The sequence below is a fragment of the Thamnophis sirtalis genome, unplaced genomic scaffold, assembly GCF_051295495.1.
Source record: "Thamnophis sirtalis isolate CommonGarterSnake01/CBP01778 unplaced genomic scaffold, rThaSir2_p1.2 scaffold_10, whole genome shotgun sequence".
Taxonomy (NCBI): domain Eukaryota; kingdom Metazoa; phylum Chordata; class Lepidosauria; order Squamata; family Natricidae; genus Thamnophis; species Thamnophis sirtalis.
In genome coordinates, this window is record NW_028261390.1 from 26,315,709 (window position 1) to 26,333,179 (window position 17,471).

A 17,471-nucleotide genomic window follows, 5' to 3' on the forward strand; every position below is an offset into this window, starting at 1 on the left:
GGAATAAATAATATACTCTAATGTCTCTAAGGTGGCTCAGTGGCTAAGGCTCTGAGCTTGTTGATCAGAAATGTCAGTAGTTCGGCGGTTCGAATCCCTAGCGCCGCATAACGGAGTGAGCTCTAGTTACTTGTCCCAGCTGCTGCCAACCAAGCAGTTCAAAAGCATGTAAAAATGCAAGTAGAAAAATAGGGACTACATTTGGTGGGAAGGTAACAGTGTTCTGTCCACTTTCAGCATTTAGTCATGCTGGCCACATGATCATAGAGATGTCTTTGGACAGCGCTGTCTCTTTGGCTTTGAAACAGAGATGAGCACCACCCCCTAGAGTCGGGAACAATTAGCACATATGTGCAAGGGGAACCTTTACCTTTAATGATTCTGTTTTTTATTCATATTCTTTATGTCCTGTTATTGAATAGAATATGGTAATGAATTAATTGAGATGATGACAATAAAATATGTTGTTTTGTATTAAATAGTTGAAAAAAGAATACAGTAAACAGAAATGATATCCTGGTTGAAAAGAGTAGCTGTAACACAAAAAACAATCCAAGAAATGAAAATGAAAGGATCTCAAGAGTATAAAGATTTAAACTTGGGTGATAATTACATATTTTTTCTCTGATTTTTTTCTAATTTAGAGAGGTTAGTATTGCAATTAGAGAAACAATCTATTTTTTAAAGAGAAAAACTCTGTTACCATAGGAAGCCTGAGACATCAAAATTGAATTTCAGCCCGACATTTTATAAATACTATGAAGGGATGGGGTTGAGCTTGATTGATTTTTTTCTTTTCAAATAAGATGGAAAATGAAGTGACCCTCTTGCTAAAATTTTAATTATTTTTTAAGAAGAGATGGAGAGGATAGGGGGGCCAAAGATCAAAAGATCAGGTCAGAAACTAGGTTTAATCACATAAATAATACAATACAGTTAAACATACGCATCTGTAAATGTGATTTTAAAATTTTATGGATTGGCAGACATAATGTCACATTAAAGCACTGCTATGATTAATTTCTATCATGATATATTATTATTAAAATTATTTTCTGTAATCATGCAGAAATTAAGTTGTACAAATGCAAATTGTATACAAAAAGTATATTAAGAGTAATACACTGATATTTTTAAAAAATATAAAAGTAATTATATATTTTTTAAAAAAGTTTATTGCAATGCAATAAAAATCCAGGCATTATTTTGCTGCTACTTATTTTCTAAACACTCTGAGCGCCTTAGCTCTTTTCCCCCATAGTATACACAAAATGTCAAATTATTTGAAATACTATTGTTTATTCTCCCTGTCAATTTCATCAGATGTCCACATTTGTCTTAAAGTCCTCAGGACATTTTTAATTGATACTGCATTCTGAGGCCAAGTATCAATGCTGTTTAACAGCATAAAGGGATTCTGCATTTAGTATTAACTGAGGAATGTCCTTGCTTACTTGACATTAATATCATTTTTTGAAAGAATCCATGTTACATTCAAGGCTACTTTATAAAAGCATTGGCTTGCTCATCCTAATTCAGTCTGACATATATTCCAATAACACTACCTCCCCTCTAGAGTTTAACGCTAAATTTATTGCTGAGCATTGTGAAGTGCATCATTTAAAAATGGTTTCAACCCAAAACATCTAATAAATAAATAATGTGTGTGGCTACTCAATAGTAGACATTCAAGACTAGAAATCATTCCATCGGATACTCAACCGTCCACTATCGTAGAGGGCTGTCAGATAAATCTTATAGTAGCTGCATTTATGTCCTGTAAATCACATGTTATTGTCTGAGCCTTCTGCCAGGTCATCTATTCTTTTCCCATTTATCAGAAATGCATACAGTACATTGAAGCTCAATGCACCATCTAGTCTGGCTTCCTGTCCAAGTAATTATACCAACCGAAAGTGTGAAATTCTCAGCCAGATGCTCCTTTTGAGTGTATCATGTCCAGAATTTATGTAGCGCTATTTCTGTCCTAGTCCAGAATGCTTTTTATTTAAAAGGTCTTATGAAATGCTACTGCTGAACAATTTTAAGTTGCATGCATACAGATATGCACAAGTGAAAACTTTTGTAAGTTGTTAGTTTATCAAATGTGTTTCCTTTAATTCTTTTTACAACAAATGAAAAATGTAGCATTTTGAGTACAAAAATTAAAAGAAATTGTCTTGAAAGTTTCATATGTTGCTGATAGCTGTTTTTTAAGTTTATGTTTGTAAATCAGGTCCTAGAAATTGTCCAGTAAAATTATACATTTTGAAAAGTTCCTTTACTTTTATCTGTTTACATATTCCTGAACATAACCATGGTTACCTTCAGAATACTTTGGAATAGTGAGCAAAGTATTAGGAGAGAGCCCTTTAAATATTATGCAAACTGAAAGAAAAAAAAGATGTATTGCTTTTTTGCATTAGATTATATGCTTCCTGTAGTCAGATTTCTATTTCTCTAAGCAGTATTCTTTATTTCTTTGTGATCTTTTATTTTATTGTGTAGCTTTGTGATAAATAAAAATTCATAAATGATTCTAGAAACAACAATAAGCAAAATTCTTTGACCAAGAAAAATAACTTTGATTTGGTTTATAAATTATTTGATGGATTTAATTGCTGCAAAGATCCACAATTGTTTGTAGTTCTTAAATGAATCAGAAAAACTTCAATTACACCAGTGGACTTTGGATTTAATTACAGTATCACAAAACGTCTGTTCCCCTTTTACAGTACAAAAACTTCTTTATCAGTCTAAATGCATGAAGTTAGCAATAGGAGATATAATTATTTTTAAAACATTTAAAATAAAAATTAAAATAAAAATTCTATTTTATTTATGGTATAGAGAGTTTAATAGAGTTTGAACTTATAGAACTGCTTTTAACAATGGTTCTCTGTGTCAACCTCTGTGAATTCATATCAATTGGTTCTGTTTGTAGAACATTCCACAGTCTGATGGTTTTGATCCAAACACTGCCACCTTTATAATTGCCTAATCTTAAAATCAGCATAAACATTCTTAGAATCAACAAATGTTATATGACACTGAAAAAGGGCATACAATGCCTAAAGAATGTAAGGATCATTCCAACATTATACTGAAATTGATGAAAAAAGTGGTTTAGATATCATGATTCAAATGGAAGAGAAATGTGTTCTTTGGTAAAATGAAAAAAGCAAAGTACAGAACTAATTTGTCTCTGTGCATGCTGATGTAAGGTGGGGCACAGAGTTCACTAACCCATTTATCACATATGACAGCCACAATGAATTCAAGCCATAAATGAGAAGTAAATTCTTCACAACACTCTTAAACCAAGACAACATACATTTTATTCTTGGTGCTCTTGGTGCTTCTTCTGGTTGTTTAAATAGTATCCATGCTTTAAATGGCATTGGTTACCATCAGTTAGCTTATTGCCTGGGGATATTCGTGTCATCATCAAAATTACTGGAGATTGAAATGGCTTTATTAGCTCACACTGATATGCAAACCATGATCTTACCTGAAGAGAAACAGCCTTTGTAATAACTATTGTTTGGTAACTTCCCATTTCATTCCAATGTCCTGTAAACGCAGCTGTTGGAAACTGTTCTAAAAGATTCTTGACTGAGTCATATAGATGTGATTGTATTACGCTGATGCATAATTTGAAGTCCAATTCTTCAGTGAATACAGATGTAATTAAAAAGAATACTGAATCCCCATAGTATAGGTTGCTATGGAAATATCACAAGATTGAATCCTAACATACCTTTTCCATGCTATAAATAATAACTTGGCTCTTAATTGTTTTTCAGAAAAGCTGCATATTTATTGGCTAACCATTTGATATAACTTAAACACTATAAGTAATGTACATGGGCATCTAAAAGAACTAGAATCTGTGACTATCCTCGCTTAGGTTCGGCAAAGTTCCATACGTAAGTGCAATCAATGCCATGTCTGTTCATGTTAAGGACTGAATGCCAAGAATGGAGGTATTTCCATTTCCTTTATAGTGTATCAAAGTTGACTCTTGACCACTGTATCAACAACTTTTCCCAGAAAGGAAGATTAGAGACTGTGGGATGGTTGTCTAGCACCTTTGGATCCAGGGAAGACTTTATTAGTAGGACACACACAACAACTTTCTTCAACAGTATTCCCTCTTGAAATGAGGTGTTAATCGCCTGGATTCAGAAAACTGGTCTCTCTCTCTCCAGTTGCACAAAGAAATCAGCAGAGATCTACCTCATATCTGACAGAGCTTCATTTCATAAGTGATCTTAGGCTAAAATAAATCTCAAGTAATCAGGCAAAATTATTCCATAGTCATTACTGTGGACTCTGAGTCAAAGATGAGTGGGTAACTTTGTCAGCAAAATGTAGGTCTAATTAATCAGAGCTACAAAGAAGAATTCTTGGTATTGGTCTTTCCTAGCAGAGAATTATTCTCTCCTACATGGTGCACCTGCCAGATGACGTGTGGCATAATAAGAAGTAATATATTTTATCTTCCTTATTGCAGTGGTGGGTTACAGGCGGTACGCCCCAGTACGGGCATACCAGAGCCTGCCCGGAGCACTGGATATTGTTCCGATACGGTGCTCCGGAGGGCCCGCCTGAGCTCCTTACCTGTGCTTTAAGCCTTTGGTGCTTCCACGCATGCGCATGGACCGTATGGCACTTGCGCGACGCTCCTCTGAGGAGCTGGAGTATCGCAGAGGCTTGCGGAAGTGTTGCAGGTAAGTACAACGCATGCGCACGTGCGTGCTGCGCCCCCCCATGTGGGTGACACCAGGGCCGTTCCAACCGTACCGGTTGGAACGGAATCCGGAACCCACCACTTTGCCACAGATGGTCTGTACATGAGTATATATCTGTGCTTGTTCAGATTTCTTGTCTTTCTCTACTATTGCTCTAAGCATTGTTTGCTCCACTTCATGTCCAGATTTCATTAAACCAGTAAACCCTAGGGGAAAGACTGACAGACTGGGTCACATATTAATAACACCAGACAAGATCCTCAATGGATTAATCTATCAGATTGTTGTGAAATTCCCCAAGCACCTTCTTGTGATTATTTGGATCCATGAAGTGGCTGGAATGGACCTTTCAAATAGCTCTAGCCCTAAAAAAGTTTGAATGGCAATCAATCACATCCAAGTGTTCTGAAGTGTTTTGCCTTGGGTTGATGATAGTACTCTTTGCATTCTAGATCATATAGCAACCACTCTAAGAAAAGGGCAAAACATAAAGTGTTCCTCCTGTGTATATTGATCCTGGGACTGCCTATGGTTAGCAAGGAACTTGAACTTCTTGGTCTACTCGGAGCTAGCACCCATCACATGGAAATGGAAGTACTCCAATACCAAAATCACACATCGCACATCGCACATCACATCCTTATTTTCACTTTCCCACAGTATCCATCATCTTTTTACCTTTTAAATTTTGTTTCCTTATAAACCACATACTTCATTTTTTTAGCCCTAGTGCACTTTTTTTAATATGTTCAAACAAATTGTGGGATAGTCCGTTAATTCATTTTAGAATTAATGCCAATAGGCAAAAATACATTTAATCATACTATTATTATTTTCTTATATGTTCTAAATTCATTAACATTTAAATATACTTAACCTATTTAAAAATATTTAAATAGGTTAATTATATATGAATAAGATATATAAAATGTCTCATTGGATATTGGTAGATGACATTCTTTAAACCAGATTTAAAGATTAGGACTAGTATTACATTCTTACATACAGCTGTGATATAAATACTTTTTGTTTGGATTTTAAAAAGCTACTTTCCCTTCATATAAGTTCTGAACAGGAACCATGCATTTAAATTTCTCTAGAGCAGCTCCAAAATATTACCTGTATTTTGAATAGTTGAGATTATATTCTGTATTCTAAGACAAATAAATCTGTATGTTCCTTCATGTTTATTATTTTAGTGGCCATTCTTAAAAAAGAAAAGAACATTGTTTTATTGTACTACATTGTACATTCCAAAGTTTCAATAAAAAAATCAAAAATTGTCTAGAAATAGTAGTCTAAGCATGTCTCCCCAGATGTCAAGAACTAAGAGAACATAATTTAGCGAAGAAACAAGTGTTTCCTTCACCCTTAAACTTTAAGGCATCCTGTTGCTTCACCTGCACACCAGGTCTTTAAAAAATTGAACCATTTAAGGTGAATTTTGTGTTAACAGAGTATACACCCTGGGGTACGTAGTCTAGTCAGAAGGATGATACCATGCTGGCTTTCGAACTGAATCTTTGAACAATATTCTCATGAGTGTTAAATGTAAAACAAAGTAACATCAACTGGCACTTAATTCCATGAGCACCCTGCTGATTGGCCTAGGCTGTGAAATAGAGCCCTTCCTGACAGGAAGTCAGTCTATAAGTATAGAGACCCCTGAAAATAAAGTGTGCTATGGCTTGAGAGCCTGCTGTTTTATAGCTTGTTTTGTTTGAGAAGGTAGCAAAAAGAAGTAGATCTAAGCTGATATTTTTAGAGTATTCTTTTTACACTAAATATAAGTATAGGCAAGTCAGTTTAAAATTGAGATAGACTCTTATTACGTGGACCTAATTTTAATATGACGTGAACACATGTAAATCATTGAAACTCCATAAACTTTCCATATATATTCAAAAGACATTACTGTATATAGTAGCCTTTATATGTGAATATTAACATTTTACTATTGTATTTCCAAGATATTTTTGTGCATTCAGTGATATTCTTTTTATCTATAGGATAGTATGCATCGATGTACAGTAGCTTTTGGAAATTCATAATATAGACTATTTCCAAAGACAATTTATATAAATTAGGGATTCAATCATATTCAAAAGAGGTTGTCATTCAAAATACATTTTTCTTATAAATAGAATGTGATTGTATATGGTTTTGCTTTTTATACAGTGATCATTTAATATTTAATTTACAATGAAATTCTTAGTTTTTACCTATTTACCGTATTTCTCTGAAAATACGACCTACCCCAAAAGTAAGTCCTAGCTTGATTTTTACATGTGCACCCAATATAAGTCCTATCCCCAAAATAAGCCCTAATTAGCCCACTCCAGGGAGCATGAGTATTCATTAAGCTAGGTTGGGAATGGGGAGGTGCAACTGCGGTACTACTTACTTTTGGACAGTTGCAGCCAGGCCTCACAGACCCCGATACCTGCCTTGCCAGCAACTTTCTTCTGCAGCCAGCAAGGCCTGCAAGTCTTTCCTAAAGGCCTCTGTAGCCAATAACAGAGCTCCAGATCAATCCGGAGCTCTGTTATCAACTGCAGAGGCTTCAGGAAAGCTTTGTCGGCCTCAGAAGAAGTTCTTGAAGGCCTCTGACAGCGAAAAGGAGACTGAGGGTGACATGTACAAGTGAGGTGAGTCTGTGATTGACATCCCCTCTCCAAAAATAAGACCTGGTGCCTTTTTTTGGTGGCAAAAATTATATAAGACAGGGTCTTATTTTTGGGACAATGTGGTAGATAATCCTCAATTGATGACAATAATGGATTATGCCAATATGGTGGGAAGCTGCGATGGCCATAAAATGAACTACCCATTTATGATCCCCCATCTGTGGTCTTCCCAATGCAGTTGTTAAACAGAGCATGGTGTGCCTCAGAGTCCCCAGGGGAGATCCTGGGAGGCCTAGTTCATACCCTGCCCTTGGTCTCCCGAAGCTTCCTCCATTCCCTGAGGCACCCCATGCTCTGCTTTCTACCCCTTGAGGTCCCCTCAGGACTTGGCCTGATTCCCACCCCACTGGACCCCACATCAACTTCCTCATTCTACATAGTCCATCACATACTTAATTTTTGAAGATACCTGGAGTGCAGGTTAGGGAAGAAGAATAGGCTACTCTGTTCTTGGGTTGCATGGCATGATCCCTAAAGTGGCATCATTTTCAGGGTAGCTGCATTGAATTGTGAATATTTCAAAAATGAGTCTGCTTCCAGGATCACACCATGCAGTCCAGAAACGAAGAACCCTGCTCTCATTCTGTAACATGAGTTCTGGAAAGCTCCACAGTGATCTGCAATTCTCTGGCGCTTGTGTTAAGAGCAGGTCTATCCATTCCTGGGCATGTGGCATGAACCCAGAAACAGCTGCCATTTTCAAAGCACCCTTAATTTAGTGTAGCCACTCTGAAAATGGGATTGTGCTATGTGGCCCAAGAATGGAGCATCCTGCACTCCTTCCCTAGAGCCCAAAGAGCTCTAGAGATCTTTGGAAAGTAAGTGAGGAGGACGGTGTGAGGACTGTGAAGTGAGAAGCAGGGATATGGTGGGGAAATGGGTGAGCTAGACAGGGGAGCGGTACCCCTGTAGTCAGTTGTAAGGGCTAATGACCACAGGGGTGCTGCAGTCGTTGCAACTTCGGAACTAAGTTTCAAGTAGCTTTTGGGGAGGCCACTATAATTTTGATGAGTCACTAAAGTAACTTGTCATAAGTTGAGGACTATCGGTACTATCTTATGTTTTTATGATTATAATTCACCAAACAAATCTATATTCTGATGATATGAATGAAGTGGTTGGCTGGCTGTTGGTTCAATCATGTTAATTTCACCTGAATTTGAAACCAATTTGTTTTTTCTGCAGCTAGAACATGATTTATTGCTTGCTCCATCCAGTCTCTATACTACAATCCTAATAATAAAAACTTAATATCAATAATAATAGGCTCCATGGGTGCAATCCCAGAACTGGAGCACCACTTGAATACCATCAGCATTGACAAAATCCCCATCAGTCAATTGCAAAATGCAGCTTTACTCAGAACACTTTACATTCTGTGACAATACCTGTAACATCATCAAACATCCATATTTACCTATCCTGGGTCCTTGGGAAGGATTCAGTAGGTGGGAAAAAATGCCAAATTCAGCTGACTCTGTGACACCCCTCCTCCAAATAATATGTTAGGGCACCTCAGCAGCCAATTCCAGTAGGTTCTGTCAATGTTATGTAGACTTCTCTGTGCAAAAGTTGTGTGGGGAAAAGTAATTCACTAGCAATTATTGCTATATTATACTTTTCTGAGGGGAAAAATCAGTTATCATATATTAGTTGGTGCTAACGAAACAGTAAAATAAGTATACTGCCTTCGCTTTAGAAAGAATAATATTTCTTTATTCTCATCTAAATTTAAATCTCATTCATCTCACTGTCTCAAGTGATTCTGGATGGCTTACAATAGTATAAAAACATAAATATAAAAATAAAGAAACATTAAAATGTATTAATATATAACTATTACTGCTGTTCTCAATAAAGGTAAATTCCTGAACTTAGTTTTTTCTTTATGATGGCAAAGAGCAATACAATTAAAAGTTGCATTTTATTATACATTTTATTCTTTCGATCTATCTATCTATCTATCTATCTATCTATCTATCTATCTATCTATCTATCTATCCTATCTATCCTTCTGAGTTTATTGTGTGTGTGTGTGTGTGTGTGTGTTTGTGTGAATGTATGTATGTATGTATCAGTGTTTACTTCTATACCTACAAATATTTTATGGTTTTCATAGACTGAATTACGAATTGGTTACATAGAAATGTCTTCCCTTAAACCTGGTTTGTGGAATTTGGTAATTTTGGATGATTTTGAAATATCTTTTCTCTTTACATGTTCTGCTTGATAGATTGAGTTTTATTTTTTAAAGAAACATTTGTGTTACGAAAATATTCTCTGTTGAAAATTATTCTATTTTGTCTCACTAACTTTCCAATTAATTCTAATAAGCAGAAGCATTACACTTTTTGTTTGGCTCTTTGGTATTATCATAAAAGTATTGGAGGTTGTCCAAATTAACAAATTATCCCATTAGTTCTGAAAATATTGCTCACATGTGTCAGTTCACTATGTATACTAGATCCAAAAAGGGACAATATAAATAATACACTATTTTTCATTTACTGGAAGTAGTCACTATGAGCCAACAATGACTTGACAGCACATAATCAATTAATCAATAATACATTACTAACAATTTCACTGTTTAGTTTACAATGACCTAGAGTTTATGAGCTATATATTTCTATTTCCACATTAATTTATGTCTATCTAAATTATGCATGGATTAGATTCAGACTGACTTAAATCATATTGATTCTAATGAGTCCATCTTTTTTAAAAAAAATCACTAAATCTGGTTCCAATTTACCATGCATTTCTTCTTTAAAATGTCATGCTTGAAAGACATGCATTTTATTGATTAGTATGATGCAATTGTGTGGCTTTTCAGAAAGATCATTCTCCCCAGCAATTTGGGTTTATTAAATCAAAATTTATGTTGGCCTAAATGGCCTCTGGTTTTATATGGACATGCATTTGTGCACATGCACACACACATTTATGCATGCATATATTTGAAAAACAGTATATTTTATAATATCAGGTAGCAAAACAAAGAGATTGGAATTCAATCTATTATGTTTCCCTCCATGGACCTTTTCGTTTGCTGCCTCATTAACTAAGGTTCTTCACCTTACTTTGTGAAAAAGTTTGGTTCTAGATAATATTTATATAAAAGTTGGTTATGTGATCAGCATAAATCTCTTTTCCATCTCTTGTGATACAACAATGTTTTGTCTTAGTGGTATTCATGATTCATGATATTCAGCATTTATATTTTATGGACATGATTAATTGAGAGAAAAATACATTTATTAGTGTACTGTCTTCCTTATTCAATATTCATATCAGAATTGTTAGTTGTGAAGTTGTGTCTGATCATCCTCCAGGCCTTCCTGTCCTCTACCATCCTCTGGAGTACATTTAAGCTCATGCTACTGCTTCAATGACTCCATCCAGCCACCTCATTCTCTGGCTTTTGCCCTCAATCTTTCCCAGCATTAGGCTCTTTTCCAGTGAGTCCTTTCTTCTCATTAGATGGCCAATATCAGAATTATTATATTTTATATGAGTCAAGTTACTTTTAACCTCATGTTCAGAATTTTAGTTCTGTTAATTGTATACAGCTGCATAAAATTAAACAGGTTCAAAGTTCCAATGTCTTGCCCATCTGGTCATGTGCCTACATTTGGGTGCTCAGCAACTGGGCCACATTTATTGTTGTTTGCCATGCCCTGTGATCATGTGACAATGATTTCACAAAGTTTCTGCCAAAAACAGGAAGTTACTTTCTGTTTCTGGCAAAAATCGCCCCATAGTGAACAATGAGTTTCTTTAACAACTGCAGCTTTTACTTAAGAATCACGGTATTCACTGATTGTCACAAAAAAGTCATGGGATCTTGATGATGATTCACTTTATGACCATCACAACTTACAACCAAAATTGTGGTCTCAATTACAATTGTAAGTGGAGGAATACTTGTAAAAGTTTATTGTGTATTAGAATTCAATTCTATAATGAGATATTTTCAGGAATTTGCTACACAATAGTATAAAACCAGTTTATAGGAAGTTTGCCTAGGTTTACTTCCTATAAACTGGTGTTATAGTATTGTGTAGCATGCTATAGTGTAGCATACTATTGTGTAGCATAAAATGGGTTAAGCAACAGGAGAGTTTTCTGTTTTTGGTTAAAGACTGCTGTTTCTGTATGGCATATTTACAACTTACTTAATTCTTAACCTAGTGTCCTGTGGAACTGAGCATGCAAAAAGCAGAAAGAGCTCTGGTTTCTCTGTCTGTTATTACTTGCTGTATAATAATAATACAAGCTTTATTTTATTGGGTTAGTTGTAATTAACTTCAGCACTATGCATTGATATAAATCATCCCCAAACTGTTTCCTTTATATTTTTTGACCAAGCATGTTTGTTGTTAAACAATTTTTGTTAGAACTGAAGTTACAGTGGCCCTCAAGAAGCAAATACTTCATCTATCATAATTGCATGGTTCATGTTTGTGTGTCAGTGGGTTGCCATTTTTTTCATTATCTGTTTGGGTGTACTCCTACACTCGCTTGTGTGCATGCACAACACTTCTGTTTGCATATTGACCATCACTTTATAGTAACTATCTCAATCTGATTTTAAATTAGGTAGATTTATTTGTTAATAGAATTATCCCATACCTTTTAAAATACTGTCTTCAACATTTATTTCATTGTTTCTTTCTTACAGCATTAGAGAGGGGGGTGGGAGTGCCTTGACACACAGAATTTGGATTTCCTTTCCTTTATTTAATGATCCAAATTTTCCCTGTTCTTTCATATGGACATTGATTGAAAATGAGATGTCACATACAAAATGTGTGTATGCCTGTTGGGGATTTATTAGTCACAAAGTGGTTCATAGCATAATATGTGTACATGCCAACACAGTTGCATAATTGCTTCTTTTGTGTAGATATAGGAATATGGTTGGTTAGATGGAAATCAGTACTGGGATACAAATATGAATATAAACATAACAAAGGTTATGGAAGGACTTACTACCTACATTTCACTACATTTTATAGATTAAAAAATAGTCTTACATACATTTCTAATGTCTGCCTTGAACGTTTTAGCCTGGAGCAGTCTCTAATGAACAGGCCTCCCCCTTCCCCACTTGGGCTTTGAGCTTCCCCAAAGACTTGACTTGAGACCTCAAAGGGCAGCAGCTGCCATTTGTCTTGAAGAATGAAGTTGCCAAACATTCAGGCTATGTACTAATAGAACACATTTGTACAATTCAACCCTAGAAGCTTGATATAGGCTCAATGTTGATAATCTGTTGCAACTTGTAAAAGAAAGGACTTTGAGCAACTTTTATCGTGAGTTTGCAAACCCTTTGCATTGGATAAGAGAAGAATGTGTCTCAGATGAAGTTTTCTGCAAAGTTACATCCTTGGAAAAGAATATATAGATGGTTCATTGCGAAATTAAATTTTTATGGCATGTGGTTACCAAAAACAATGTTCAGAATTTAATGTTACATGCTATTCCTTCATAAATAATTAAGTTGAGAGCTAACTTACTACTCTCCCGGCCTTCCGCAAAGCCACTAAGATATGGCTGCTTCGGCAGGCCGGGGAGCTGTTGAAATAGACAGCCCCATGGTAACTATGAATGTTGTGTATTTTAAATTGTTGTTTTGTCTATTTTTCTATTTATCCCCTTCCCTTGTTTATTGTAAGCCGCCCAGAGTCCTTCGAGAGTGGGCGGCATACAAGACCAATAAAATACAAATACAAATACAATAAAGCATTGGAATGGGTAGCCCTCTGACTTCACATTCATGGGCTGCCCATTCCAACTCTTTAGCATGAAGAGAGGAATATTTAAACTTCAGGAAAGCATAGGACACTGTGATACATTTATTGAGATTTGGAGGCCATCTTTAACTTAGTTTCTCAGCTGAAAATCTGGAGGGTGGAATAGAATTAGAAGAATTGGAAGAAACGTAAGTACTATTGACCAAGGAAAATAATTTAATTAGGAGTCAATTTTCTTAGGAGACAGTTTTCTTAGGAGACAGTTTTCTAATGATAAAATAAATAACTTAATTATAATGAACATAAAATAACTTCTTGAATGCATACACACATGCATGCAAATGCCCATATAATACATAGTTGTACACCTGTTCCAACCCAAGACACTGTTATATCTGGTGCTTGATAGGACATAAACTGTACAGATCCATATATGTGTATTCAGACCTCAGCAGAGGTGTCCAATATGTCAGGAATCCGAAGTGTCTGATTAGATCTATATTGCCTTGGCGGGAAAGCAAAAATATTACCTGCTGTGGATCACATTACAGCTTCCTACTCCAATTTCCAAGAACTGTTTTTAAGGATTCTAAATTATAAAAGATTGCCTAGATTTAAATCTTGTACTTATGGCCCAATTAGTTTTCTGGCAACTTATATTACTGCTCTAATACTATTTTACAATGTAGCTGCTGGTTATAAAATATTGACAAATTTTCGATAAATTTCAGTATGATCATAGAGATTGGAAACAGGCAATATACATTTTATTGGAATAGGAGATAGTATCAGTTTATCAAGTATGAAATTTTTGCATTGAATTGAATACTTTCTTTGGCTAAGTGTGATCAGACATACAAGGAATTTGTTTCTGGTAGTCAGTGCATATGCAAAGCAACAGAGAATAATAATACCAATAAAAATACCAATAAAAGGAGGAAGAGCCTTGGTGGCACAGTGGTTAGAATGTAGTACTGCAAGCTACTTCTGTTGACTGCTGGCTTCCTTTAATTTGACAGTTCAAATCCCACAGGCTCAAGGTTGACTCAGCCTTCCGTTCTTCCGAGATTGGTAAAATGAGAACCCAAATTGTTAGGGACAATATGCTGACTGTGAAACCGCTTAGAGAGGGCTATAAAGCACTGTAAAGCAGTATATAAGTCTAAGTGCTATTGCTATTGCTAAGTAAAGAAGATAACAAGGGTAAATAATAATATTAAAGCGACACTATATAGGTTAATTATGGATTGAATTTGTTAATATATACAATTGCAGTTATTTTTGAACTGCTGAAATGATGTTACAGTTATTGGGTTTAATTAGTGATTGGATTTGAGGCTGTTAACATTTCTATTAACACTTTAGGGAAAATTAATAACAAAGATTTTGACATAATGCACTTGGCTCCATGAATTTAACTGCAATATAGGATGTGCACATTGTGTTAGAATGTTAAATTAAACATGACAGGATATAGGCATTATATTCTTCTCTCCCACATATGGGGGAAACATTTACTTTTGAGCTTAAAACATTTATTTAGACTAATAGTTTTTTATAATTATCTATAATTTTATAATTATCTATAATCAAGCTCAGTAATTTTTGTTCCTTTGACAATTTCTGCCTTCAGTAACTATACTTTCAGATACTATAGTATGATTCAAAATGAAAGGAATTTCAGTCGAGTACTAATATACGCATGGTGTCATTTAAAGAAAGTGATCGGCAATATTTCCCCTCTCTCTTGCCTTTCTGTTTTGAATGAACGTTAAAAATAGGAGTTTTGTTGGAAAAAGAAAAGCTGTGTTTGATTAACAGTTACTTTCTAGCATTAATATGTATTTATTCTCTGAAAAGCACATACTATTCATAATTATAGCATGATAATTATAGCATGAATGATACAAATAATGCTAAATAAACAATAATTAAAATAATAATTTATACCAATTTTCCAATTTAATAAAATTTGTATGCCGCCCACTCCCTAGGGACTCTGGGCGGCTTACAGACAGATAAAAAACATTTAAAAATTTAAAAATAAAGGTACATAATTAAAATTGCACATCATCCATTCAGTGTAGGTGGGGCTGGACATTGATCAACAGCCCCAGGCCTGCCAGAACAGCCAGGTCTTAGTCGCTTTACGGAAGGCTGGGAGAATGGTAAGGGTCCGGATCTCTACGGGTAGATCGTTCCACAGGGCCGGCGCAGCTACATAGAAGGCTCTCCCCTGGGGAGTTGCCAGCCAGCATTATCCGGTCAACGGCACCCGGAGGAGGCCCAACCTGTGAGATCTAGTTGGTTATTGGGAGATATGTGGCAGGAGGCGGTCTCTCAGGTAGCCAGGTCCTAAACCATGTAGGGCTTTAAAAGTAACGACTAGCACCTTGAAGCGCGCTCGGAGACCAATAGGGAGCCAGTGCAGCTCGCGGAGGATGGGTGTAACATGGGTGTATCTAGGTACACCCAATATCGCTCGCGTGGCTGCATTCTGGACCAACTGCAGTCTTCGAACACTCTTCAGGGGCAGCCCCATGTAGAGCATCAGTATTTTTCAAAGTTGGCAATTTTGGGATGTGTTATCTTGCAGAATTCCCAAACCAGCATTTGAAAATAGTGGTCTAAATCATTTTCTCAATATACATTGTTTCTTTTAAAAAAAACACAAATATTTCATCATTCGTCAATCATTAAAACATTGAAGTACAATTTTTTTGTATGCCCCTCCCTCCCTCCACCCCCAGCCCCCCTCCTCCTTCCCCCCCCCAACTTCCCAGAACCCGTACACGGTATGGATTTTTAACTAACACAGTCTAAAATCTATTGAGAAAAAAGAAATAAAGAAATTAATGACATTCTGCATTGACCTTAGCTTCTTCTTACTGAACTAACTTTAAACAGTTTAAATCATTTCTGATCTTAAGCATAGGCTAACTGGAATTTCTTGGTCCCGTATTTATTTTGTATATAGTCAATCCATTTTTTCCAGTCTCGTTTATATCTCTCATTTGAGTGATCTTTAAGATATGCCGATATTTTAGCCATCTCGGCTAAGTTTGTGACTTTCAATGTCCATTCTTGGATTGTAGGCAAGTCTTCCTTCTTCCAGTATTGCGCCACCAACAGTCTTGCTGCAGTTATTAGGTGCAGAATCAAGTTAGTCTCTACCACTGTAAAGTCAGTAATATACCTAGTAAAAATAACTGAGGAATAAACTTTATCCTTCTTTTAAAAATATTTTGCATAACCCACCATATTTTTATCCAGAATGCCTTAACCTTTTGGCAGGTCCACCATATATGATAATATGTAGCATCGAGAGAACCACACCTCCAACATTTAGGCTGTACATTCGGATACATAGAAGCCAACTTTCAATATACATTGTTAAAGACAGATGGAATTCTGTTAGAAAGATTTGTCTCCAATTATCTCATCGTGGATTATGATAGAATTAACTTTTACTACTTTATACCACTTAGAATTATTATCCTTACTGATAAAAATTAAGAAATTACTATATTATTATCATCAATAATATTATCAATACAATAAAAAACTAAGCATCAAATGTAGTTTGAAAAATGTTAAATTACTTTGGGGAATGTTTATATACCATGTAATTAGGCTAACTAAGCAATAGGACAGAAATAGTTGCAGCTTTTACATTTCATCAAATGTAGGGTCTTTGTTAAATGTAGGAATAGATATTAGACAAACAATGGTTCATATGCCACCTACTTGGCTAGACATGGATGAAGTTAGCTATAATAATTTATAATAATGTAGAACAATAAGTGAACTCAGCTTATGTTTTATTTTTCAGTTCTAGTATTTGGTTAATGATCTTTTTTATCTGTCATAAAAATTTAATTTTAATTTTTTATTATGTTTACTAGTTAAGTAAAACAATTGTGTTTCTTTTAAAGCATTTTAATTACTTTTTTATCACTTTTGTATTATAGGAATGGCAGAACTCAATACAGAAGAATGCAGGTCTAGCTTTCATTGAACTTGTCAATGAAGGAAGGTAACTTCCTAGTTAGCGTAAATGTACCTTATCTTTGCTTTAATATTATTGTTTTGTAATGATAAACCATACAAATTTACCTCATCTGATCACTTACAATTAAGTTTTCAAATGTTTTTTTATTTAAAAATATGCTATACATTCCTTTGGATAATTAACTTTCTAGGTCTGATCTAGTTTCTAAATACTCTTCAAACTGAATACTCTAGCAATAGTTTGAGATTTAGTTTGAGAT

The 17,471-nt window shown here is 35.2% G+C and overlaps 1 protein-coding gene across 1 annotated transcript in view; it reads left to right on the forward strand.

Annotated features, from left to right (window-relative positions):
* LRBA (LPS responsive beige-like anchor protein) overlaps window positions 1–17,471 on the forward strand; it is a 380,505-nt gene that overhangs the window by 103,272 nt on the left and 259,762 nt on the right. Inside the window, exon 35 of the mRNA XM_087724319.1 lies at window positions 17,172–17,236. Within this exon, the coding sequence (XP_087580445.1) occupies window positions 17,172–17,236 (65 nt within the window). The remainder of the gene's footprint in view (window positions 1–17,171; window positions 17,237–17,471) is intronic.